General features: G+C 41.7%; 1 protein-coding gene across 3 annotated transcripts in view; it reads right to left on the reverse strand.

The window, feature by feature from the left end:
* The window catches only part of Cemip2 (cell migration inducing hyaluronidase 2), a 79,854-nt gene that overhangs the window by 42,909 nt on the left and 9,397 nt on the right, over positions 1-27,548 (reverse strand). For all 3 annotated transcript variants that reach the window (XM_021225385.2, XM_021225383.2, XM_005063765.4), the window contains 9 exons: positions 21,397-21,739; positions 16,776-16,916; positions 15,799-16,360; positions 10,530-10,699; positions 6,912-7,100; positions 4,987-5,156; positions 2,904-3,113; positions 2,436-2,641; positions 2,233-2,302 (listed from right to left, as the gene is read on the reverse strand). In XM_021225385.2, the coding sequence (XP_021081044.1) occupies positions 2,233-2,302; positions 2,436-2,641; positions 2,904-3,113; positions 4,987-5,156; positions 6,912-7,100; positions 10,530-10,699; positions 15,799-16,360; positions 16,776-16,916; positions 21,397-21,727 (2,049 nt within the window). In that variant the 5' untranslated portion in view covers positions 21,728-21,739. The remainder of the gene's footprint in view (positions 1-2,232; positions 2,303-2,435; positions 2,642-2,903; positions 3,114-4,986; positions 5,157-6,911; positions 7,101-10,529; positions 10,700-15,798; positions 16,361-16,775; positions 16,917-21,396; positions 21,740-27,548) is intronic.

Here is a 27,548-nt window from a genome sequence, read left to right on the forward strand (position 1 = left end):
AGATGGTATCTCAGAGTTGTTTTCATTTGCATTCCCCCGATTACTAAGGATGTTGAGCACTATCTTATGTATCTTTCAGTAATTTCACATTTCACTATTGAGAATTCTCTATTTCTGTGCCCCACTTTTTAATTGGATTGTTTGGTGTTTTGGTCACTAGCTTCTTGAGTTCTTTTTGTATATTTTGGAAATCAGCCCTCGGTTAGATGTGGGGTTGGTGAAGATCTTTTCCCAATCTGTGGGCTGCAGTTTTGACTTGTTGACTGTGTCCTTTGCCTTACAGAAGCTTCTCAATTTCAGGAGATCCCATTTATTAATTGTCGATCTCAGTGTCTGTGCTAGTGGAGTTATATTCATGAAGTAATCTCCTGTACCAATTCATTCGAGGGTACCTCCCACTTTCTCTTCTAAGAGGTTCAGTGTGGCTGGATTGATGTTGAGGTCTTTGATCCATTTGGACTTAAGTTTTATGCATGGTGATAGATAAGGATCTACATGTCAGCATCCAGTTATGCCAGCACCATTTGTTGAAGACACTTTTTTTTCCATTGTGTAGTTTTAGCTTCTTTGTCAAAAATCAGGTGTTCGTAAGTGTGTGTGTTAATATACGAATCTTCAATTCAATTCCATTGATCTACCTGTCTATTTTTGTGCCAATACCAAGCATGGTATGTACTTACTCATATATAGATATTAGACATAGAGCAAAGGACTACAAGCCTACAATCGACACCACCAGAGAAACTAGGAAACAAGGAGGACCCTAAGAGAGAAATACATGGTCCCCTGAAGAAGGAAAAAGGGATAAGAACTCCAGAGCAAATTGGGAGCACGGGTGAGGGGGTGGGGGGATGGGGGATGGGGTGGTAGAGGAAAAAGAGAAGGGGAGAAGAGGAGCAGGGAGGAGAACAAGAGGGATCAGGAAGTCTGAGTCAGGGGAGAAACAGAGAGCAAGAAAAGCAATATCTTACTAGAGGGAACCAGAATAGGTCTAAAGACAAATCTGGTACTAGGGAAATGTTCAGAGATCCACAAAGACAACCCCAACTAAGAACCTAGGCAGTAGTGGAGAGGCCACCTTTGATCCCTTCCCCTATAATGAGATTGATGACTACCTTAATTGCCATCCTAGAGCCTTCATCCAGTAGCTGATGGAAGTAGAAGCAGGCACCCACAGTTAAGCACTGAGCCATACCCCTGGAATCCAGTTGTGGAGAGGGAGAAGGGAGGAGCAAAGCAGTCAAGACAGTATTGGAGAAAACTACAGAAACAGCTGACCTGATCTAGTGAGAGCACAGCAACCCCAGTCATAAAGCTAGGGAACCAACATTGAATCGAATCAAGTCCTCTGAATGTGGGTTCTAGTTAGGAAGCCCAGGCATCCTATGGGACCTCTAACAGTAGAACCAGTATTTATCCCTAGTGCACAAATGGACTTTGAGAGCCCATTCCCATACTACCTGATAATATTTCAGCCCACATACACAGAGAAGGGCCTAGCCCCCCCCAAATGATGTGACAGACTTTGATGATCCCCCATGGAAGGCCTCACTATCCTTGGGGAGTGGGTGGGGGGGACGAGTTAAGGGGGAGAGTAGGGGGCATGAGGGGATGAAAGGGAGAGGGAAGGGGGGGTTGATATGTAAAATAAGATTGTTTCGAAAGACAGAAAGAGAGAGAGACGGAGGAAGGGAGGATGGAAGGAAGGAAGGAAGGAAGGGAAGGAAGGAAGGAAGAAATTGTTCTCTTGTGTGTATATGTGCCTATTTGTCTGACTTAAACAAATTGTAGCTGAGGTTTCAGCTGCCTTATCAAGATGTCCGTAAATGTAACTAACCCCTGTACTTACCAAAAAGATGTGTTCCTTGGCCAGAATGACACATTATTATTCTACACACTGACTCATTCCCCTAAGGACATGGAAAAGCTTTCTTTTTTCATAAGCACTAGAGTTGGAAACCAGAAAGATCACATATAGTGCACTACCAATCCATCGTGGAGAGGCTACACTCCTGAAGAACAGCTCACCTCTGCTCTTTCATTTGTCACCTTCTCTAGACAGAAGCTCCTAACTGGCAAGGATTTAGAAAATTAAAGAACAACCTCAGTTAGCTCACTCTCAATTAGACAAACAGGACCAGAAAACAGTATCATGATTTTCATCACAAAGGCCCCACCCATACAAGCCAGAACAGTCACAAGGATGAAGACACCCAAAAAAGTGTCATTTACCTGGGAGCCTGCAGCTGCATTATTGATCAGATGGTTGTTGGGATGGGCAATCCAGAAAGTTGAAACAGCCCTGCAAGGCATTGTTGACAGTGATTGAAACATTCTTCACAAAAACCCTATCCACTAAAATTTCCCCAGTAACAGCTTCCCCAAAAGTCAAAGGCCTTGACCACCACACAACTCCCAGTCCACTAATTACTCACATACAGTCTGTGGTAGGCACAGGAACGTAGTTTCCAAACACCCCGTCACGCATGATGGTACACATGGAACTGTTCCTGTCCGTGGGGAGGAGAGTTCCTGGCTTGGTAAGAAGCCCCAGGTTGTGAAACAAAATATTTCTCTGTTCAACACCATCTTCCAAAAAGAAGCAATGACCTAGTGCATCGAATCCAATGGTGTCTTTGATCTGCAGAAATGTAGGTGCAGAATGTCACTGGACACAAGACTGTTTGGGGCATCCATGAAGCGGTCATATTAGACAATGTAGGTGATTTTTAAAAAGACTAGGCTTCTACGGATGAAAACCCAAAATCTTCAATAAAATCAGGTTAAAGCACAGCATGTGGTCAGACAGTTTACTTGTGTAAGATGGAGGAGTCATGAGAATCAAGGAGAGCTAATGTTTCAATAACAACAGTTGCATGTCAGCACAATGTGAGGCTACTTACTAGCAAGCCATTGGTCCCATGCACAGTGATGCACCTTGAAAAACTATGATGAATAGACAGGCCAACCACAGACGCTGGCTGGCTGTACCCTCCTTTAGAATCCACGTCTCCACACAGATGAAAATGCACAGGATAGCGTCCCAGGTGCTGCTGGCCCATGTGTTTCAGTTCCACATAAGAAAGATGGACTGCAGTAAAATTCTTCTCTATCTATAAGGCAAAGTATTCCAAATCAAGTTTTCAAGACAGGAAAGAGGCAACAAGTATGCACACGTATTGTTTAAATGGAAGATGTCTATGGAGGAAACATCTTACAACATTTTGGGGCTTTGAGATAGATCAGCTAGTAGAATGTTTGCTATGCAAATGTAAGGGCTTGAGTACAGTCTCCAGCCCCATGTAAAGAGCTAAGGAAGGGACGTAAATGTTTGTGATTCCAGTACTGGAGAGGCAGACATACATAGATTCATGGGGCTCACTGGCCAGCCAGTCTAGCCTAATTGGTAAGTCCTAGGTCCCAATGAGACTCTGTCTCAAAATCAAGGTGGAAACCCCTCAAGGATGACTTCTGGCCTCCATAAACATGCAAAACACACACACACACACACACACACACACACACACACACACGTACCTGCACCCCACACAAACATACACACACCAATAAGATAAGAACATTTCTTTTCCTTTTGTGTTTTACCAGATCCTCATTAATAACACAGCACTTTGGAGGCTAGAGATGTAGCTCAGTAGCAGGGTTTGATTGCCTTGTGTGAGACCCCCAGTTTGATTCCCAATACTGTGAAAGGGGGAAACAGTAGTAAATACTGTTTACTACTGGAGCCATGGAACTAACTTCTAATCAGAAATAAGGAAAAATGAAACCAGGAAAATCACAAACTGTGTTCTGGGGGTGGGCTCTGGGACAAGGCAGGATAGGGAGTTGTAGGGTAGAGTTGGGTTTGTTTTGTTTCATTCCTCAGACAAGGCATTGCTTTGCAACCCTGTCTGGCCTAGTACTCAACATGTAGCACAGGCTGGCCTCATCATTATCCTTACATGGATCCTCCTACCTCAGCATAGCAAGCCTTGGGAATGACAAGTGCACACCACTTACATCTGCTTGGGTATTTTGTTCAAATACACGGAAGACTCAACAGTTGACACAAGGCTACAACATGCCAAAACCAGTGCTGAATTAAGAAGACTATAACCACAGACCATCCTCCATTGTGAAAAAGATCAACATCCTAACTTTGGAACTAACTTTCTAACTTTCCACTAAGGGAAAAAATAAAACACTCCCTTGTGATGCAAAGTTAGAGCATTCTCAATATCTTCAAGCACAGGCATTTCTGAAGCCAGAGATCCAGGAGCAAAGCTAAAGGTGGCCCAACACAGAAAAAGAGCTCAGACACTCATAGTCAAATGTGGATGAGACCCAGTAACTGGGCACATAGAATACTGTCACCATATGGTAACTGCTTGTTTTTCTCCATAATGAAAATCTGCACACAATAATTTTTATAGAACCATATTTTGATTGTATATATTAGTACTGCTGACCTTTAGTAATATCAGATTCTTAAAAAGCCAAGAAATTCTGAGAAATTGCAGGCATGGATATCAAGGTCTTCATGGTGAACTTTGTGTGACTGGGTTCTTCCTGATGTATAGTTAATAATTCTTAATGGATGAACTATGACAGTCCAGGCTATATAAAGGCACAACTTTTTTCTTATTTATGTGTGTGGGGGGGGGGGGGAGGTCTCACACAGTCTAGCCCAATATCATAGCTAAAGCTAGCCTTGAACTCCTTGATGCTCCTGGTTCAGTCTCCCAAGTCTGGGATTACAGGTGCACACAATCACACCTTGCTCTCTTTTAGGTTTTGTTTTTAAACATTTTCTAATATTTAAAAAATAATTACACTGTCTTTTTAATATCCATATATATGAATAACACCCCCCCCCACACAACACACACACCCTACCTAATTCCACCAAAAGTTCCTTAGCAACTTAAAAATTTCTTAGTACTTAGCTACTAGGTTTCAAGGAACTCATCAAATCCTTCCACCCACCATCACATGTCCTCCAAAGGTGTCATAATCGAAGAACTGGCATTGATTATCAGCATAGCATGAGTCCTCCATTTCTCCTTGGATCACAATATTCCGGGTGAGAATTCCAACCTCTGCTCTCATGTCTATCCCGTCTATGATCTCACCAACATGCAGGTACTGGGGGGTCTCTGGTGATGTGGATGAAGGAAGGACAATGTCAGAACAAAGAAAAAAAATGAGAAACCATCCAGAAAAGCATTCTCCATCATTTGACAATCTCAAGACATTATCTAAAACACCTGGGGATGACAGACTCCCAGAAGCGGGATCTTCAAGACTGTCAGTCCAACTGCCCACCCAAAGCCAGAACTCCTGCTGCTGCTCTCAGCCCCAGACAGTCATAGGGTTTGCTCTACCCTTTGTGGCTCAGTCCTTCCATAGTTAGCAACAAAGACATGGGAACAGCCTGACACTTTCTCCCTAGTTCTTGCACTCATTCTGCAGCCACCCGACAGACATATGAAGAACCAAATGCCAGGGACCCTTAGAAGGAAATTTTCTTGTTATGGAATATCACATTGTGCTTCTACTTCAAACTAAGTGATTAGCGTCTGCATTCCAGCCAATAGAGAATGTCATCTTGTTTTCCCCCTGCTATCTTTTAAATAGTTACCTTTCCTGGAAGTTTACAAGCAATTTCAAAGAAGTTTACTTTCTCCATCTGATGTTTTTCTATTAAACTCAGAAAGGAGTGTGGGACTTTCCACAGATAGTAATGATGGATGGTATCATTGTAACTTGGGAGTTTCCTTTTTTCCTTTTCCTGTGTGCCCAGTATTAACAAAATAAGGAAAAGGAGAAAACTGAACAAAACACTAAGGGGGAAAAATGCCAACTCTAAGCTAAGAACTCTACTTAACATTCTACTACTTCTTTTATTAAAGCACAAAAATTTCAAACTTCAATGCTCTTTATTCAAAAACAAGCCTTGAAGGCTGTCTGCAGCTTCTGCTTTGTGGCATCACAATACAATCGCTGAGTACAGAAACAAGAAAGCAATGTGAAAGAAAAAGCACTAAAGCCCACAAGGGAAGCGAGTACCAAGGCGCTTTGGGCAGGACCTGCAAGTGGAGACGAGAGGAGGAACCTGGAAGACGGTAGCCATTCTCTCCACTCACAGCTCACAGTAAGAATCTCGCTTTGAACTGCTCTCGTCCAAAAACCATATTCCTCACAGTTACGGCAGGAGATAAAGCCTCATCAAATTACCTTATTTGGTTCTATTTTAAATATAAACTAAAGATCTCCTTTCTTTCTTAGTTAAGAAAGTAGGAATTCAAAAAAAGTCTTTCTTTCCTTAAGAAATATTAAACACCAGCAGTGGTGGTACATGCCTTTAATCCCATCATTCAGGAGACAGAGACAGGAGGTTCTCTGACTTGGAGGCCAGTCTAGTCTACAAAGTGACAGTTATAGTCTTCCAGGATAGTCAGGACTACACAGAAAAACCATGTCTTGAAAAAACCAAAATAGTAATAGTGATGATAGTAATAATAACAAAAGAAAGACTGATATTTAAAAAATTAATTAGTTGTTGGGCAGGTTTATTATCTGACAATAAAAAAAAAGTAAGAAACTAGAATGGACTTTAGAAAACTGATTTGCCAATCGTCATCTTTTTCCTTTAATAAGGAGCACTGATTACCTGCTAGGTCTCACCAGTAGTGGAAACACTGCCTGTAATGGTAGCATTCTGTTCACCACCCTCTGGACTCTATCGTTCAGTGCACTCACCACTAAGATCAGGGTTCATGATGATATGGCGGTGTGTCACCTCTAAGATCAGTGTCCACGATGATATGGGAGTGGTCAGGAGAAAGGATTGTAGTAATCAAAGGCCAAGAAAAGAGCATGTTTCCAAAGTAAAGTGAGGAGTCCAGTACCTTTAACTTTGACCTGAAAACGGCTGCACTCAGGGCATGGGAGAAGAGTGAACTCCTCTGCTTGGTACATGGAATAGTCGGTGCTGGCAACCACAATTCGGTCTCCGGCTTCCCAGCTACCAACATCATCCAATAGGTGAAGCTTTGCTCCATCTGCAATCTCTACCCGGAAACCTGAAAGAGAGATTCCTAAACAAAAAACAAAAAACAAACAAACAAAAAAAAACAGGCATCAAGAGAAATGTTTTTGTAAACAAGTATGTGTTCCTGAGTTACAAAACAAAAACCAAAGTAAGTACAATGTGGCCATTTTTTTCCATAATGCTAACCATGTGCTAATCATTTGTCTCTAAATGATAAAAACACAAGAAAATCTGGATTCTGGCCCCCAAAGGAAGAGAGTCCATACACCAATGACCATGTACAAATTGTTAAATCAGTAAACTATTCTTCAAAATTAGTCTGAAGATTCTCAGTGCTGACATTCTGCGCTTATTTCATCTCAGTACAAGAACTATAATACTGTCATCCCCCAAAATATTCACATGTACCGGGAACACTTCAACAGAAGTGGCTAGACACAGAAGAGGTCTGGAATAAATGTCTGGTGGCTTTATTTGGTTCAAGTCATCAGAAGCGACAGGACATTAGTACACAGACCATCTTTGTGCTAGGAATGAAAGTACATTGCAAAACATGCCTCATTTCTGTGCTTTGTGCCTGCTTTAGTCATTTCTTTTTAAAATGTATAAACAATGAAATCTATTTTTCCCAGTTCTAGAGACTGTAAGGTCCAAGGTCAAGGAACCAAAGTCAGTAAAGGCTGGCCTCCGCATGGATGCCACCTTCTCTAGTTTCTACACAGTGGAAGGGCAAACATACTCTGCATTCTTTGACTAGGATGGGTTTCTACTCTTCTTCACCAAACAAATTGCTATCTACCCGTTATGTTGGGAAATTGCTGGGGAAGAAGCTTATTGAGTAGAACACCACAAACTGTGCATGGATTTGGTTCCCTAGCACCTCAAAGTGAAATGACAGGGAGTCTTTAAAGACTTCTGAACATCCTTGCCAAAAGTACCCTCTGCTCTGGGCCTGGGCAAGCATTGGCAGTATTTATACCTTCCTCATCCTTGCAAGGGGCATCAGTGAAGGCAGCAGGGCAAAACCCCTTGTGTATTCACTACTCTTCGTCTTCTTCACAGTACAGGTCACTGATGTCTGCCAAATGGATAATTATGGACTGTGATATACTGTCACCTACAAGTACATGATTGTGACCTGTCCAGCTTAGCGCCTTTGGAGAATGATATAATGTAAATGATGGAAACTTCTGATTACTAACAGGTGGTATGGAAATTTGAGTGACAATGACCTATGTGCTCATGTATCTGAATACCTGGCTTCCAACTGGAGGAACTGTCTGAGAAGAATGAGGAGTGAAGGAGGTAGTCACGGGTTTTGAGATTTCAAAAGCCCATGTCATTACCAGTTGGCTCTCTCTCGGCCTCATGGCTGTCTTAAGGTGTGAACTCTCACCTACTGCTCCACCATGACAGTCATGGACTCTAACCCTCTGAAACTGTAAGCTCCAAAGTAAATGCTTTACATTTGTAAGTTGCTTTGGTCATGACAGTTTATCATAACAATAAAAAAATGATTAAAACAAGTAGTATCTCCAAATCTCTCTAACTTATACTTCGGTTTGTTGCATTCAGTACAGTGCTGAAGTGTTTACTCTACAATATCTGTGATTTTAAAAAATGTCATGAGCAAAAAGCTTGAGGGAAATGTGGATAGAATAAAAGACAGCTACTTTACAAAATCAATAGATGAGAAAACTCCTCCTCTTCCTCAAAGATTTGTGTTCAAAAAATGCTTCTCCAGCATTGCCTTATCTTAACTAGCAAGATGATGCTTACTCTAATGAACTAAAGAATATGTTTACTTGAGTTGGGAGAATAAAAAGACAGGAAATTTGGACAAGGAACAAGAACAGCATGAATGGTCTCACAGTCTTGGTCAATTGTCCAGATACAACCTAACCAGGACAAGGCATGAAGTCTGTCACTGGGAACTAATCTGCCCTGCATATGTATTTTCTGCAAAGTACATGTGTGTATGCATATATGCAAACACAAATATACATTCGAGCAAATTTTGGGTACATTCTCAGTATTTTTCTTGAATTCGTATTTACTAAGATAAAAAATTCCAGCAATTATCATAGATTTTTATTTAAAACATATTTTGTTTACAAATGAAAATGTTACAAATAAACAAAAAATGTTCATTCGCAAACATTTTCATTTCATATAGCATATCCTTCCAAAAATGGAAATAGGAACTTAGAACAAAGATCATCAGAAATCCTACCACAAATCATTATTCTAAATTTAAGGTTTCATTAAAATAAAATACTCCATAAAAAGTTTCACATTAAATTCCAGTATTTATTTCCAAGATATGATACTAAATTTTGATTTGAATAGTCATTAGATTTCTCTTTTAAAAAAGTCAGAAAAGACTTGGGAACACCTTAGTGTTTGATAATTTCTCACTTTTTTCTAGGCTGAGGAGAAAATTCTGCCTACAATAACCTCTTGCAGGCACAAAAAGGAAGTGAGTTCAGTGTCCCGCTTCCTCCAGAGAATTTCCACCCTTCCAGAAAGCAGGGGTCACTGAGGACGTCAGCCCATGGCAGATGGTAGGAGTTCCCACTTCCAGAAATGAGCAGCCAAGGTGACGTGGAAATTAAGGTCCCTACACAGGAAAAGCTGACTCAACCCTTGGTGTAGTCTCCTCCAGCCTGGAACTTTCCTGTAGACAGAACTGTTGAACACATACAGGACCAAACTCATGCTAGGGCTGGGCTTACCACCTGTGCCTGAAACCACTATGGAGGCCCGAAGCAGGGCTTGGTCCAGCTTCTCCCCCCATCGTAGATACCACTTCCTGTCCAAAGCCACTTGCTTAGAAGCAATATGTGAAAAGTTCTTGTCACATCTCAGAGATTCCATTTATTTGGTTTTTTTAACATTTCATTTATGTTTTTTTAAATGTATTCTATTAGTTGTCTTAATTACTTTTCTGTTGCTGATGAGAGCAATGTAAAAAAAAAAAGGGTTTGTTTCCCTCACAGTTTGAAGGGACACTCCATCATGGTAGGGAACTCAAGGCAGTAGGAGCTTGAAGCAGCTGGTCACACTGTGTTCACCCACTTAAAGAAGGGACGAACCCTGGGCAAGGAATGGTGCCACCCGCAGTGGGTAGATCTTCCCACCTCAATAAACCTCATCCACCCACATGCCCAGAAGACAGGTGTCTGCAGAAATCATCAAGCTGACAACCAAAGTCAACTATCACACTACTTAATTAGATACTATGACTCAGGATCCAGAACACAGTCCAAAGAGGGTTGCCTAAACTAAAATAGATCAGTAGCTAGTCCAGACTTCTTGAATTTACAAGATTTAAGTTTAGTAGGAAAATTAGCTCCAACTCTAACTAGCTGTCAAATCTGCCAAGACTGACTGATGTTTGAACACAGTAATGCCCTACAGTTATCTGTCACAGTCCTTACCTGTGTCTCACAGAGTTTAAACCACCTTTGCTTACCTTCAATCCATTCACTATAGGCTGTCACGGAGAACTTCTGACCATCCAAGGTGTAGAATTCTCCTTGAGCCAAGGCCTTCCCACCAGTGCTGTGGTTTTCATAGTTTCTCACAGATTCGTTGCAGGAAGAACTTCCACCATCAATGACACCAACTAAAGCCCAAGCTTGCCTAGCAGGAGAACAGCAAGCATATCTGGTTATTTGTCACAGAAATGGCCCAAGTCCTAGACATGGATATGGTGGGAGACTGATTTTCAACATCTGTACCTCATTTCTTACGTTTCCCTTGAGGCTGCAGTTTCTAGGTTTTTGCTGAGGTAACTGATGTCACAGAAGCAAATGCACCTGATTTTCAAAAACTTGTTTTTCCAGCTCTTACAGGTGAAACACTGATGACTATGGCATCAGCTAATCATGGACTTCCTTCCTGGACACACACAGGAACATGTGTCATTCTAGACATAAATCCCCTGCTATCTCCTAAAAAGACTGCCATCTGCTCTTTTGCAGTGTTTGGTGGTTGTTTTGTTCCTGAGTCAGGGTCTTGAGTAACCTAGGCTGGCACTGAATTGCACAGCTGAAAGAACGATCTTAATTATTGACCCTCTTGCCTCCATGACCAAAGTGCTGAGACTGCCGTCACACCTGGCTTCTTGGTTTGTTTTATTTTTGTTGGCTTGCTTCCAGGATATCACCAGGGAGAGGATTCATGGCCCGGAAGCTTTCAAAGTTAATACTGTGGGGTCTGGGTACCTGAATGTTCAGGTAGATCAACTCAACAATGACTTGAGCAGTGGTTCTCAAGCCTTAGCATTAGATTGACTTGAGGGAGAATGGATAAATAGGATCACTGCCCCATTCTCCTGCCACCACAGGCTGAGAATGGGGGGATCAAAGAATCTGCAAATCTAGCAAATTTCTCAGCGATGCTAAATGATGCTCCTAACCACACTCTGAGAACCCTTAGGGTCTAGGGAGAGGGTTCGGTCAGTAGAGAACCTGATGGACAAGCATAAAGACCTAAGTTCAGATTAGCACCTAATAAAAGGCAGGGTCCAGTGGCACCAATCTGTTACTGAGGTAGACATGGGTAGATCACTATAGCTTACTGACTAGGCAAATCTGTGAGCTCCAGGTTCAGTGGAAGGAAGGTCCTATCCTACTATATGAGGTAGAAAGTGATTGAGGGGGACACTATAAGGTTGTCAGAGGACCTACACACACACACACACACACACACACACACACACACACACACACACACACACACACACCTCTAATTTAGAGGTCACAGTTTTCAACAGTAATTACCATTCTTTTGACTGGGGTCCCACCCTTTAAAAACCTGGTCAAGACACCCTAAGAGTTAGCAGTTTTTAATGTCTGTGTATTTAGGCACAGTTGAGAATCACTGAGTTAGAAGTTTCTAAACATCCTTGAAGCCACAGAATTGCTATCCTATAGATTTTCAGTTTTACAAATGATGACCTGCAGAAAGCAATGTGTTTTTAAAATGCCATTCAACTTCTACAAATAACAAATACTTAATGGACTCCCCCCAGCTCGTGTCCCAAGTTAGTCAAAGAAAAAAATATAGCAACAAAAGCCAGGAAACTTGTCTTAAGAAGCCAGGAAACTTGCCTCAAGCCTCCTGGTTCAAAACATGAAAAGAAAAATGTGAACTTCATACTTTGAGGGGAAAAAAATTACTAAATGTATTCTATGCCAGACAGATGGCCAGATATTCAGAGAAAAGGTTCACTAAAGCAAGCCCACACAGCCTTCAAGTCCTGCAGCTGCCCTGGTGAGGATTAGAGTCTGAGAACCAGGCAGAGCTTTTTATATCCTCAATACAGCAGAAAGGCTCAAACAAAGAGTATCTCAACTATTATCTCCCAGTAGAGAAGAGAGGAAGAATGTCAGAGTCTCCCTTTCTTTACCAGAACTGCCTCAGCAACTATGAAACAATGTTCTGTTCTATTAGCATTACCCCTAGAACATTCCCACTTGCTCCTCTATTCGTGGGAAATTTCAACGCACTAGAACACGATTTCCAAAGGGGTGCCTGTTCGTGTACACTGGAGACAATGTCAATACAACGGAAGGCTTCTGAACACCATTCTAACTTCTCCATTAATGAGTGGTGATATGTTAAAGGGAATTTAGAAAGCAAAGTCGAGACAGTTACAGCCAATGGTGACACAGGGTCAGAAGCAATGATGGCATAAAGAACGGAGGCTGTCACTGCTGCCACTGCTGCATCAGGACACACAGGAGGTACTCTGTGTTATGGAATATTATTTTAAGATGTGTTACATTCATTTATGCTGTGGAACATTTGGTTAATGATGCAAAGATGTGTTGTATTCTTTTATGTTGCATTTGTTTAACTCTGTAACGCTATTACTACTTTGCCTGTCTAAAGCACCTGATTGATCTCATAAGAAGCTGGACAACCAATAGCAAGGCAAGAGAGAGAATAGGCAGGGCTGGCAGGCAAAGGCAATAAATAGGAGAAATCTGGGAAGAAGAGATCCAGGAGCTAGGAAAGGAGGACATCAGGGACAGCGACCCAGATACACAGCAAGCCATGGAGCAAGAAGTAAAGAAAGGTATATAGGATAAAGATAAGAGCCAGAGGCAAAAGGTAGTTTGGATAATTTAAGTTAAGAAACATGGCAAGAAATAAGCCAAGCTAAGGCCGGACATTTATAAGTAAGAATAAGCTTCTGCATGTGATTTATTTGGGAGCTGGGTGACAGGCCCCAAAAGAGCAAAAGAGCAGAATAAAAAGTAAAAAACAAAAACAAAAACTCCCACTCTGGTTTGGATCTTCAATATTCCCTAAAAGCTCCACGTGTTGAAGGATTGTTTCTAGCCACTGGGGATACTAAAGAGTAGCTGAACCCCTAAGAGGTGACAGGGATAAAGGGGTTGGAGTGGCTAAGGGCTGCAGAGAAGTTAAGAGCACCAGCTGCCCTTCCGGAGCACCAGTCTTAAATCTTAAGGACCTGCACTATAGGAAGCAGCCCACAATCTAGCTCCATAGGATCTGACGGCCTCTTCAGGGCTCTAAGGACACATGGACGGACAGACACATACACACACACACACACACACACACACACACACACACGCACACACACAAGTCACTGGGTTTCTGGCATCCCAGGGTCCTTCTTCTCACTCTACATCCTAGGCACCGTGGGGTTAGCAGCTTTACCCACTATCATTACTATTGTGATGTTCTCTGCCTTACCACAGGCCTAAAGCCACAGGGTCAAGTGACCATGGACTGAAATCTCTCAAACTGTGAGCCAAAAGTAATCTTTCCTCCTAAGTTAACAGTCTTGGATATTTATTTTGTCACAGTTAATGAAAACTGACTAATACAATACATTGCCAAGAAAATGTTTCTACTCCTTGGTCTATGCATTACGGGAATGGGTACACAGGTATATCAGTAGCTAGGTAAAGGAATAGTTACAGAAACACAAGCTAGAAAGTCATTCTGATATCCACAGTAAATAAACTTTAGTATATTCATTCAATAGGAAATAAACAATAGTGGAAGCTGGGTTTAATGGCACAGGCCTTTAATCCCAGAACTTGGAAGGCAGAGGAGGGTGGATCTCTGTGACTTTGAGGCCAGCCTGGTCTATATAGTTCCAGGACAGTTGGAGCTACACAGTGAGACCCTGTCTTAGGATAGAAAGGAAGGAAGGAAGGAAGGAAGGAAGGAAGGAAGGAAGGAAGGAAGGAAGGAAGGAAGGAAGGAAGGAAGGAAGGAAGGGTGGTGAAAAAAGACAGCCCTGTATGTGACAATATGAAGAGCCCTCATGAGGTAAGCAAAAATAACCAGACACAAACTATTTAGTCTGCCATCATTTATCTGAAGCTCAAAGGGGAACTAACCTAAACCTAACTCAGGAGAAAGCTTATCTTTGGAGATGGAATGAATGACAGTGCTTAGCACTGGTGGTAAGAGGGCCATGGTCTGCTGGCAAAGTTTTGTTTCTTGGCCTGAGTGGTGACTACATAAGGATTGCCTTGTAATCTATCATTAAGCTTTGCATCCTATTATAGTACTTCTCCATCTGTGTGTTATCAGAGTAAACCCTCGGAGGCTTTGCTCTCAATGTCCTGTGTCTAGGCCTCCATTCTTTCTACCTATATAGCACACTCCTCGCATTCCTAAGGCATCTTGCCTCCGGAGCATGCCTATTATTTCCCCATGCCAGTTGGCTGTTGGTTTTTCCTTCTTGTGTTTTGATATCTCATAAGAAAGGTGAGTAAGAAACAATTCAGGATGATAATAGACCTCTGTCCATCACTAACATTATCTTCAAGAATTTCTGTGGCTAACACTGTGCCCAAAGGAAAAGCTAAGCGTGTCACATTTCACTATGCAGTTTGGAGGCCCTCTCACTTCTGTCACTGCAGACATTTCCCAATGTTCCTAAGAACATTCAGCAGAATTACAACTTCTGGGTTTTTGTTTTTCTTTCTCTTTCTTTTTTTTTTTTCTTTAGTTAAATGGTGAACCAGTTACTTCCGTCAGCCTCCAGACAGTATTAGGAAATCAAGGGTGAAGAGTAGACTCTTCTAGAGAATTAGAGATAACTTCTGTATGAATGAATAGCTTAGCGCTCCAACTTTGGGCTGCCTCTCCTATGCCAGAATTGGACAGAACTGAGCCAATGAAGCAACAGGAATCAAAACACCATGTAAAGGATTCCAATCAAATTAACATGCAAAAGATTCCAAAAAAAGAAAGCACAAGGGCCCTAAGCATGATACCCCTTAGGGCTTTTATGACAGCCTTTTCATGGAACTGTGCTCTAACCTCTCAGCTGCTCGGCTGTCTCAATTAGCCTAGACTTCAGTAGCCTCAGTTTCATTATGCTCAGAAGTTATGGTAACAGGAAGTCTCTTCAGAGGCAATTACCTTCACTCTGCCCAGTGCCTTTCAGAACCACATCTCTGTGCTTTCTACACTGAGAGACAATTCACAAAGGGCTTCATAAGTCAAAGCCAAGACTGTTCTGTGCACCACATCTAATAGTTAAATCCATGGTTCAAACAAGAGCCAATTGGATGCACCAACAGCAAAGGCCGGGGAGGGGGGGACAGAAGGGGGGGGAAAGACACACCATGCTGCCAGCTAAATCAGCAGCAGCTGTCTGTGGGTCTCTGCCCACCTTCTCTGCTTTCACAGGCTATAAACTTTACCACAGAGCTGGAAAGAGAGGAACAAGGTCTACCTACCTGTAGCCCAGCCCGTGGATCAGCTTACTTCCCAACCGGTCGTGGATCATCTGGATTGTTCCTTGTAACAGGCTCTTGACTGCAGAATCTCCAACGGCAATAGCTACAATCCGGCCGGGATCCTGAGCTCTCAAAAATTCCTGCAGTCTCCTGCTCTCATTGTGGTACTCATGGGTATCAAACTTCTCAGATTCCAAAACTCTGGCTGTGTCTTGGTCAATGACCCTCACATTAAGGCCCCGGGAAAAGTCCTTTTCAAAGGCATAGGAACCAAAGGGCAAGCCTGAGGAATGCAGAGTCCTTGCCAGCATGGTCCATGATGTCCTCCGTGCCCCGTGTAACTCCAGCGTCCCACCAGCCTCTACGCCAATAAACTTTTTGCCAAATGTTGGCATACTTTCACCTTCATCTGACTTGCCATACAAGGTAATCATTGCTTTGGATCTATAGCGGCATTTTTCTGCTCCAATATGAAGCGCCCCACCATCCTGGATCAGGATGTAATGAGTCCTCAAGGTAATATTTCTGGATCCATCTTTATCATCCCCAAATACAAGCAGTCCTGCAAGGAACAACACTACTTGAACGTTTGGAACTGTGTTCTGGCTATCAGATGTGGGTCACCAGAGGTGGCTCATGTGGGTGATTGGTCCCCTGGATCCAATGCCAGCTGTTTCCTGCCTGGTACCATGATGTGACCAGATGCAAGATTCTCAGAGGAAGACACACCAGTCTCCATGTCTCCCCTGCCATTGTGAAGGACACCCTCTGGAGCTTTGATTCAAAATAAACAGTCTGAAGGCAGTCCTATAACACCTAATCCCAGCAATGAGAAAAAACTGGGCATCCCTTTGTCTTTTGTCTTTCTTTTTTTTAACAAAATCTACTACAGATATTCTATATGAGGGAGAGCAGATGGCCCCCACATTACAGAGCATCCATGGGTCTCCCACAGACAGGGGTTATTTATTACCTACCTCCATTCTGAATGACTATAGAATTCACTGTAGCATCTGAGGTCAGGCGGAACATATCTCCCTCCTTGATAACAATGTGTTTTCCAGAATCTTGTCCTGGATCCCAGTTCCTGAGACGAGGGTTTTGATCTGGACAGTTCTCTACAAAACATCACAACACTGATAGAGAATCCAATCCAACAAAGTGCAGGAAAACCACATGGCCAGTCAAGCCTAGGAATTACTGTCATTGAACACCACAGGTGTGCATGGAAAGTTCAGAGTCACTGATCTCCTGCCACTGGAATGAAAGTACCTCCCAAACACAAGAGGTATGAATTCTTTACTTCAATATATTAAAAAAAAATGTTAGCACAAAATTAAGTTATCACCTGGTTCAAGCCAAACGTCACAGGATAAAAATGAAGTTCCCCTGACCACCTACTTTGGAAATAAAAGCATTAAGAATGAATTTCGCTGGGACTCACACTATAAAGACGTTTTAGAGAAGAAAATAATAGGGTGGCAATGTAGCTCACTAGAAAAGTGCTAGCTTATCGTGCCTGAGATCGCGGATTAGATTCCCATAATCTCAGACAGACAGACAGACAGACAGACAGACAGACACACTCTCTCTCTCTCTCTCTCTCTCTCTCTCTCTGTGTGTGTGTGTGTGTGTGTGTGTGTGTGTGCGCGCATGTGTGTGTGTGTGTCTATTTCTCTCTCTCTCTGTCTCTCTCTCTCTCAATGCCTTGACTAATGGAAACAGAAATCACAGACATTTCTAACATATATGTTAGCTATTCTAAAGTTTCTTCTTAAACACAGAGAATCAGAGAATAAGCGGCAACGGCACCTCTTTCCCCACATGCACACTTTCCTAACAAAACTACAGAAGGCAAGTGGCCAAAACCATGACTTCTCATTTTCAGAGATGAGGAAATTGCAGAGTAGAGAAGCCAACACAAAGATTAGTCAGCAAGTTGAGTGATGTGGAAGTTCCTCCTGAAGAAATGAGGTCCGTGACTTGTAATCTTCCTTTACCAGAATTGTAACTTGCCTCTAGAGAAGTAGATAATAAAACGATGGCTTTTTGAGTATGAAATACTTCTAGGGGAAAGAAAAATCATATTTCACTTTTGGTCAGCTAATAACTCAAGATTTGCTGGAGATCATTTGGTCTTCTCTGTAGTAGATACTATGAATTTGTAAAGTATAGATGGTGGTGGGCATATTTCTACAAGTCTATAAACCAGCCTAGGAGAAAAGCCATCATGTATGAAATGAATAAATAGTAAATAATGTGGTCCTTAATTTAGGAGCAAGTATGCTCAGACAAAGGAAGAACAAGTTGGAGGTCCTGAGGCATCTTCATAGACTCAGACCCCAAAGGATGAATAACACTTAAATATGAGGAGTATGAAGAGGAGACAAGAATACAAGGAAAGTTGGGGCTGGGAGATGATGGAACAATAAACAATGCTTAAGAGCATGGACCGCTCTCACAGAGTTCGGTTCCCAGCACCCACATCTGGCTCACAATTGCCTCAAACTACAGTTCCAAGGGATTCAATACCCTCTTCTGGCCTCTGTGACCAACACACACATGTGGCCATTCACCCACACAGACACACACATATATATACATAAATAAAAGCAATAAAAATAAACCTATTTTTAAAAAGGATAGGAAATATATATATCCTGCTATCCTAGCTCATTTGTTACTCAACTCATCTATATTTCAATTAAGCACCTGTGTTTAAATTAAGCAAAGGTAGAAAAGTAGGAATGAGTGACAAATGCTTGAGGACAACAAGAAGAAATACCGCTGAGGCTGAAGGGTCACAAGTGAAAGGAGAGACTACAGATAAAAGAGAAAGCATCCTAAATTTGCATTTTGAACCTGCATTCCCAATGCTGTAATCTTCCTATCTCTAAGAGCTTATGTAGCCTATGCTGTCACTTTGAAGTGAGAGCAACTAGAATTAAATTAGTATCACTAAGGCTTTGGCAAGCATTTGATGGGATTATTTTTCTCATTCCAGATTCGTAATTACTATGTAACTCTTCATTATAAACCATTACACTAAAGGCCATCCTTGAAGCTGGCAGTGTAGCTCAGTGGGAGAATGCTTGTTTAGCACAGACAAAGCTCAGAGTCCAATCCCCAGCCCTACAAAAACTAACATGACTTTTCTTCAGCCTCCCTATCTCATAAAACATAGAGCTGGAATTCTCCAGAGTGTTAGATAAGAAGCAAATGTCACATGCCACAAGCTACTGAGAAAGACTTTCAGTCTGTGGAGACCTGAAGTTCATTGTAAGAGTTATGCAATTCCTCTTAATTGCTTGTAATCAATTCCTAGAGAGCACACTCCATTAGAACTATCACCCCAGACATTCCTGAGTTGTTCCTTCCAGCAAAATATACTTAAAAGAGGAAATGTATATGGTGTGCAGAAATCATGAAAAATCAACTCAGCCAGCCCCATGTCCTGGGCTAGCCCGCTTGAGGAGTAGCACATCTGTAACAGCAAAACACCACGGTGAGGCTGACCATAAAATACTGCAACATGCTAGATCTTTCCAACATGTGGAACTAAAGAACACTGACTCAAGAAGCCACATTTGCAGCCCAGGGCTTTGGACAGACTAAGAAAATACCAGGGAAAAACCACAGATTACAGCTCTGATTTCCCACCAGTCTGGCTTCCCGCTCCTGAATATTATTTGGAAAATGTGAATCAGAACTTGGTTATTGTGTTTGGAACTGGGAATAGAAAGTCAATACTACAAGCAAGGGAAATCAATGTAATAAATTCAAAGTGTGGCCAACTGGCTTGGTCAACAAAGATGTGGACAGGCTCATCTCTCTTAGTCCCTGTTTATTCTTTTGGAAATGTTGGTAACTACTTCCTCCAGGACCTTAAAACTGACAAAAATCCCTAAAGTACCCTGAAAACCAAAATAAAATAATATTTGTAAGTTTTACAAAGGGCAATGCGGGCCTCAACTGTTAGACTATTATATCCAGTTAAGGAGGCATCTACTCAGACAAAAACCTGTGGTAGACTTCGTTCAAAAGAAAAAACAAAGACAAAGGGATACTCAGCTCGGGTTGTAATGGTCTGGGATGGTCTGAGGTCCTCTATGTCATAGACCCAGGACCTCTGAGTTCTAAACTGTTCTAGGAAGCTACTGTTTGTTGAAAACATACTGAGCTTAGCAGGCAACACGTTTCTCCAAAAGCAATCAAAACAAATTTATTACCATTTTCTCTCTCTCTCTCTCTCTCTCTCTCTCTCTCTCTCTCTCTCTCTCTCTCTCTCTCTCTCACATGTGTGTGTGTGTGTGTGTGTGTGTGTGTGTGTGTGTGTGTGTGTGTGTGTGAGGAGTAAGGAGTAGATAACACACGCATGTGGAGGCAAAGAGAAAAACCCACTCGGTTGGCCTAGGCTGGCTCCGTTTAGACTCAGGAGTCCCTCTGATGCCACCTTCCCAGTGCTGGGATTACAGGCACACTGGACCACATCTGGTTTTGTTTTGTTAAGATTTTTTTATGTGTGTTTGTTTGTGAATGTATGTCATGTGTATCCAGGTATCAGTGAAACCAGAAGAGGGTGCTGGAGCCCCTAGACTTCAACGTGGTTGTGACCCACTGTCCCACCCCTTGTAGGTTCTGGGAACTAAACTCAGCCCCTCACCAACTGAATTATCTCCTCAATACTGATCACTAAATTTCTGACCTGGCTTCTTGAAAAGCAAATATCATTTAAGAATTTAAAGCTCCCTACATGATATTCAGCTATGGACAGAATGGGTAGAACTGGACAAATGTATCAACCTACACACAAGGATAGAAGTTTCTTTTAAGGTTATACTCCATAACTCAAAAGTATTTTTTAAATGTTTTACACTCATTACCAAGGCTGTTTCAAATCACAAAACAATTTCTTTTTTAGTCGCTTGTTTGTTTTTTAAAATGAAGTTCACTTTATCACTATAAGTATGACCAAATAAACTTATTGCAATCCAGAACTCACGGCTCCCACAAAGAACAACCCTGTACTCCCCCAGGAAGTAGTAAAGACTCGAAGAGCTTTTGAAGAGGTGCTCCAAGAACAACTTGAGCTCTGAGACACAGTGGGGGGCCAAAAATGCTAGCAAAGCCAAGCCTTCGTACTTACAATTTCCCACAGATTCCTCAAACAACTGCTCTCATTCATAAGAAATCATATCTCATCCTACCTGTGGGTTAGGTAGTTAGAGCCAGCCTAAGTAACAAAAGGTTGTCTTTGTTTTTGCTTTTGTTTTAGTATTCTATCTCCTCAACTTAGCTTGTTTGTTTATTTTTTGATTTTTGTTTTTCAAGACAGGGTTTCTCTGTAGCACTGACTGTCCTGGAACTCACTCTGTAGACCACGCTGTCCTCAACTCACACAGATCTGCCCGCTTCTACCTCCCAAAAGCTGGGATTAAAGGCTTGTGCCACCACCTAGCACCCTAGCTCTTCTTTTAGCCTATGTTTGAATTAGCTCTTTTTTAAAACTATGTTCTACGTACAGCGCCTTAGCTCTTCTTTTAACCTATGTTCGAAGTGCCATGCGCATGCGTAGCATGCAGCACGCACAGTACATACCATCCGGAGCATATTTTGAGGATATTCCCAAAATGACTGCAAGCGCCACAAAAAACGAGAAGCTGGTTATAGCAAAGCAGATGAAGGTGTTCTTGTGTCTCTTTTGCTTTCGGTTCTCCCTAGGCGTTTGCTGCTCCTCCGGGGAGAAAGCAAAAGTTGCTAGGGCTTCTTGGTTGGTGGAGGTCAATTTGGCTGAAGCCTGGTTCTTTGGAGGAGGAGGAGGACGCAAGGGAACCACCTTCCCAGGAACGTAACCAGGTGAGCGATGGCTGTTTCCGTTTTGCGGTTGCAGGAAAGCAGGGGAGTGTCCCCTGGAGCCAGCAGCATACATGATACCTTGTCACTGTGGAAAGGAAAAGAAGGTTTTCAATGGCTTTAAAACTTTGTTTGAAGACAGGGTCCTGTAGACCAGGGTGGGTTAGAACTTAATATGTAACCAAGGCTTAGCCTCAAACAAATCTACAAATAGGCATCACTATCTCCATTTTTTTTCATGAAAAAGCTGATTCCTAGAAAGAAAACCATACCAGCCCAGGACCCTGACTCTAAAGACGCAGCTCTTTACAGAGGGCACAATCAGGACCTAACAGGCCTCAAACAGCATGTTAATCTCTGGAATCTCCCATGAATAAATTCACTTAACTAATGATGCGTGATTCTTTTTAGCTGAGAAAAACAGACACAAGCAAAGGCCCTCCTCTTTATGTTCATTATAGTTAGCACCAAGAAGAACGAGCTGTGAATGATATTGTTAATTTGGTAGGGAGGGGGGAGAGAAAAAATAAAGAAGGGAAGGTGGAGAAAGGGAGAGCACTACCATATAACGCCTTGCTACACTAACTGTTGATAACTCTGATTGCTCAACAGCTTCAGAAATTGACACCCAACCTCTTCCATTGTTTCCTTAACAACCAGAGCATCCCGAGTTACCTGACTTCATGCAATACCCTCACAATAAATTCCCCGTGTCTGCTACCAGATAAAGAACAAGAATTTAGTCATGCAGAGAGTCTCCAAATTGCAAATTCATTAAACATAAAATGGCCCACTAATAAGGACCCAAATGGCATGGAAATTAATGGGGAACACAAAGGAAATCTAATCAGAAATTGATCATAAGTTTACATGAGGCAAAGACCATTCTCAGAGCCAGTGTGTCTGTCAAATGACTAGGTCTATGGGGCTCCATGTGTGAATAAAAGCCATTGTTTAGATGAAGAGACTTACATTTCAGACAAAGGAAAAACACTGCCATCCAAGGTGCTATTGAGGAAACTGCTTATGACCCAAGCAGCAGACCCAAACAATGAACACAGCCAAGCAGAGTGTGACAAAAACAAACAAAAACAAAGCTGTCCATTAACGAAGAAAGGGACAGAGGAAGTTCCTGAGTGCCAGGTTCACTGGGAGGGGACACAACTGTCATGGTCCGCTGTGAAGGGTTGGGATCTATGCCCCTAGAGCTTCATCCTTCTGCCTCATTGTCTCAGATAGGAAGGGCTGGTGTTATTTACCAAGCTGAAGAGCCCTCTCGGGAAATACTGTGTCACACCAGATGTAGCCACAAAAAAATAAAAAATAAAATAAAAAGCAGTGAGAGGCTCCAGGGAGTCACCAATCCACTGGAAATAACAGAATAGCATGTCCTCAATGTCACAGAATTGCAACTTAACGAGAAAACTCAGAAGGCATCTGCCATAAATGAATCCTTCTGAATCCATTAGCCCACCGGTTGACAACTAAAAATGAGCCACCATTCTTATCCTCAAAAGTAATAGTACTTCCGTATTTTAGAATAAATAATGTGGTAAAAAACAATCCTATTTTCAATTCACAAAAATCATTAAAATTGTAAAACAGAAACATGTTTCCTTAGGTTTCATTTCACATTGATGGGTTTATTCTAGACGTGGTACTATGAATACATTACTTCAAAAACTATTGACTGCCACTTAGAGATCTAAATTATTCATGAAAAAAACGATGTCTCACTAATTCAGGAAGCAGCGGTTCTGACACTGTCAGAGAAACAATGAGGGTCAGACAAAAGCTTTGCAGTATCCTCAAGAAATCTAGCTCCCAAATTCAGTTTTAAATCACTTGTTTGGAAGATAAGGTAAAATTCACCCATGAAATACTGCCAAACTGTGTTCAGCCTCCCAAACTCTCAATAGTTGTTTAACCCTGAAAACCACTGAAGTTTCCTCTGGTGTTCCAGTCTCAGTGTGAGCACCGGGCACAATTATTTTATGTGCACTGTTTTGCAATTTTTTTGTTTTGTTTTGGTTTTTGCTTGTATGTATATCTGTGTGAGGGTGTTAAATATTGGAGTTACAGTTTTTAGCTGCCATGTGGGTGCTGGGAATTGAACCTAGGTCCTCTGGAAGAGCAGTCAGCGCTGTTAACCACTGAGCCATCTCTACAGCCCCCATCAGTCACTTTTTAAAGGTCATTCTTGTAGTGAAAGTCAGATTATACAAAAGGGGCTCACCCATATTTTACTACACTTTGTTTTGTTTAACTTGCATGATTAATTGTTTGGTTTTTTGAGACAGGGTTTCCCTGGGTAACCACCCTGGCTGGCCTTGAACTCAGAGATCTGTCTGCCTCTGTCTCCTGAGTGCTGGGATTAAGTAGCATGTGCGACTATGGCATGGCACAGCCCCTGAAATAAACAAGCTACCCACAACGGGAATACCCAAGTCTTTCATGTACAGATCAGAGAAACATTCCACAGTTTTTAAAGCATAATTTTTGGTGTTTGAAATAACTATCTTATGAGTATTTACTTACCTGATGACTTAAAAATATTAGCTCAAAAGACTTAGTAACAAATCACACAAGCAAATAATTAAACATTTACACTGGTAATGAAAGTAAATATTTAAGACAGACAACTAAAAGAATTTTCTAACATCATAACAACCTGACTGGAAAATGTTGATAAAAAGCATTCAAAGGAGCTTCCAAAACAATACAGAGAAACCCTGTCTCGTAAAACCAAAAAAAAAAAAAAAAAGCATTCAAAGGAGTATGAAATATGCAATTTTTTTCCAATTCAATTCCTCCTCAACCACCTACCAAAATAACCCAAAAACCTCTCTGTTATGTTAACTATTTTTTCTTGAGAAACAGGTATGTTCATGCCTCAAATAATAGCAAAGCAGCAGGAACACATACAAGTGATAAAAAGCCACAAATTAATTTATGTGGCATAAGTATAGCCAGTTATCCCAGAAAGCAATTATTTTTAATTACCATAATATTAATGGGTTTTTAAAGCTATAAAAAGGGGTGTGCCTTTGAGAACACTGTTTTTTGAATGGAGGGGTTAAACTGATTGTTTTCAAACACTGCACTGTCTTGTCTAGGAGGCCATCTCAAGAGTCCCCCATTCCATCTGCTCTTCCTGTACTGTTTAAAGTCTTCCTGTCAGCCTTATGCTTCAATTAGATTATGTTCTTATCCATCTGTCTCACCTTGGTGTTTTCACAGGACCTTACACACAGCAGGTACTCAATAAGTGGTTACTGTGCTTAGACCACAAATTCCTGCAAAGGAATTCATCATAAATGCTAGGAGATGAGGGGTGTGTGTGTGTGTGTGTGTGTGTGTGTGTGTGTGTGTGTGTGGTGTATGTGTGTGTTCCAAGTATAATAGGACATATATTTAATATATATCTATATATACACACACATGTACTCACACATACTGGAAGGAAAACAGAGATGGGTAAATATCTATCTGATTCTGTGTTACATTTAGTCCCAGAAAATCTGTTAAACTACAGATTTTTCTATTTTTCTCTCTTCCCATCTCTCCTATCTCTCCCCACCTCTTCTCCCAACTGCACCCCCCCCCCCCGCGCCAGGAATTTTCTATTTAACACTTAAATATTCTTGAGGCTCTGAGAAACTTAACTAATCTGTGTCACTGACTGCAACTTGGAGAAATTAAGAGCAATATTTCAAGAGAAAAAAGTCAGTTCTTGTTTAACCATTTCAAAATACAGTTCTAACCTGCAGTCTGCTGACTGATAGGTTGATTTAACATCTGCAAGCAGGAATTCTACAAACTTGCTGGCAAAATGTGCTATAATGGGTTCAATCACACAGTATGAAATGTGGTAGACACAAGGGAAAAAATGGAAAACCTTCCCTTCCACTTCTTGCTGACAGGAAGAAGCGATAAGATGGATCAGAGGGAAAGTCCTCTGCATGCGGGCACAGCAGATACACCAAGGTGCTTATCACAGTGATGGAGGACACCGCTCTCATTCTGTCTCATCATCAGTCTAAGTCACCCAGCCCTCTATCCACTGTAAACACTCCCACCATCCTTCATCAGACATGCGCACACCCAGCAATATGGAACTCTCAATAAGAATCCAAAAGCCAGGCGTAGTGGTGCACGCCTTTAAACCCAGCACTCAGGGAAGCAGAGGAAAGTTGGATCTCTGTGAGTTCAAAGCCAGCCTGGTCTACAACGTGAGATCCAGGACAGCCAACACTATACAAACAAACCTTGTCTCAAGAGAAAAAAAATCCAATCCTGTGTGTGTGTGTGTGTGTGTGTGTGTGTGTGTGTGTGTGTGTGTGTGTGTGTTGGGATTAAAGGCATCCACCACAACCACCCACTCCTCCAACCTATAATTTTAAAGAGAATCTTTGTTGTTGTTGTTTTTATTTTGGGGGATGAGTGCTCTGTCTACATGTATGCCTGCATGCCAGAAGAAGGCATCAGAACCCAGTGTAGATGGTTGTGAGCCACCATGTGGTTGCCAGGAATTGAACTCAGGACCTCAGGAAGAGCAGTTGGTGCTGAGTCACCTCTCCAGCCCCAAGTGAATCTATTTTTAAATGGAAACCTTAGACTTGTAGAAACAGCCAAGATATCAGCATAATCTAATCAAAGATTTCCTAAGGTGATTTTTGAAACAACAATCAACTGAATGGTCAACAATCTTTGCTTCTGAGAATGTCTGTGCAACTTGTTAAAATTTGGCTAAGCAATCTTTCTCTCTTATTAAGATTTAGAATATCTCCACAATGTAATCAGTGTTGGGCCCAAAAAGTAAAAGCATACAACGAAAGTAAAATATTCCAGAAGAAGTGTACACAAATTATAAAAGCAAATAATATATTTTACTACAGTCATCTGAACTGACCCAGTCAAGCTGTTAACTCCCAGCTGCTTTGAATTTTCAATTAAAATCCTATTTTCCCAACTTCCTGTCTTAGAGAGAGGCCCAACAGGGAATAACATCACAGTGACTTTCAAGTTTGCAGTTTGGTTTAGTTTAAGGGATAATGTTAGGTATCTCATTTAACTTTTCTTTATATAGAGATTGTATCTGCTGATACACAATAAGCTCAGGCTTGAACACACAAAATTGCTTAATAGGAGATAAACTTAGAGCTGGTGGTGGTGGCCCACACCTTTAATCCCAGTGCTAGGAGGCAGAGGCAGGGGGATCTGTGAGTTCAAAGCCAGCCTGGTCTACAGTGTGAGTTCCAGGACAGCCAGAGCTACACATAGAAACTCTGGGTGGGTGTTGATAAACAGCACCCAGGAACTTTTTAGGGCCTTCAATTTTTCAAACTTCCAATGCTGTAAAAATTGTGCATTTGAACATAGATTTCTGTGGAACAAAGAGAGGTTGGAAAGGGGTGAATATAAAATACGTTTTTTAACCACCATGAGGAATTCTGCACGAATCCTATGTCTACACATATAATGACTACTTGGAAGAAAACAGTAGATTGAAAAAGCTGTATGTGCTTTCCTCTGAGATCTCAGACTTGAATAAGCACAGTCCCAGAGAACTGCAGGCCCCACAGCCCAAATGCACTGCTACTACAGGACACACACTCAGGACACTGCATTTCTTAATCCAGTCTCAATGCCAGGGTATGTCATAATCCCTGCAACTGTCTGGCTTTGAAATTTTAGCGTGTTTTCATTGCAACTAATTTACTTACAGTGATCCTGTCATGAAGTGCTGTGAATCCAAGCAAGGTTCCCAGGTACGAGAGGAATAGATATGCCCTATTACAAACGGCCCCGGGAATGAAAGGATAAGGGATTCAGAAAGCAATTGTTGTATATCCCCCATCTGCTTTCTCTACTTGATCAATGTAGATGCATAGGAT

The sequence above is a fragment of the Mesocricetus auratus genome, unplaced genomic scaffold (assembly GCF_017639785.1).
Source record: "Mesocricetus auratus isolate SY011 unplaced genomic scaffold, BCM_Maur_2.0 Super-Scaffold_4256, whole genome shotgun sequence".
NCBI classification, from domain to species: domain Eukaryota; kingdom Metazoa; phylum Chordata; class Mammalia; order Rodentia; family Cricetidae; genus Mesocricetus; species Mesocricetus auratus.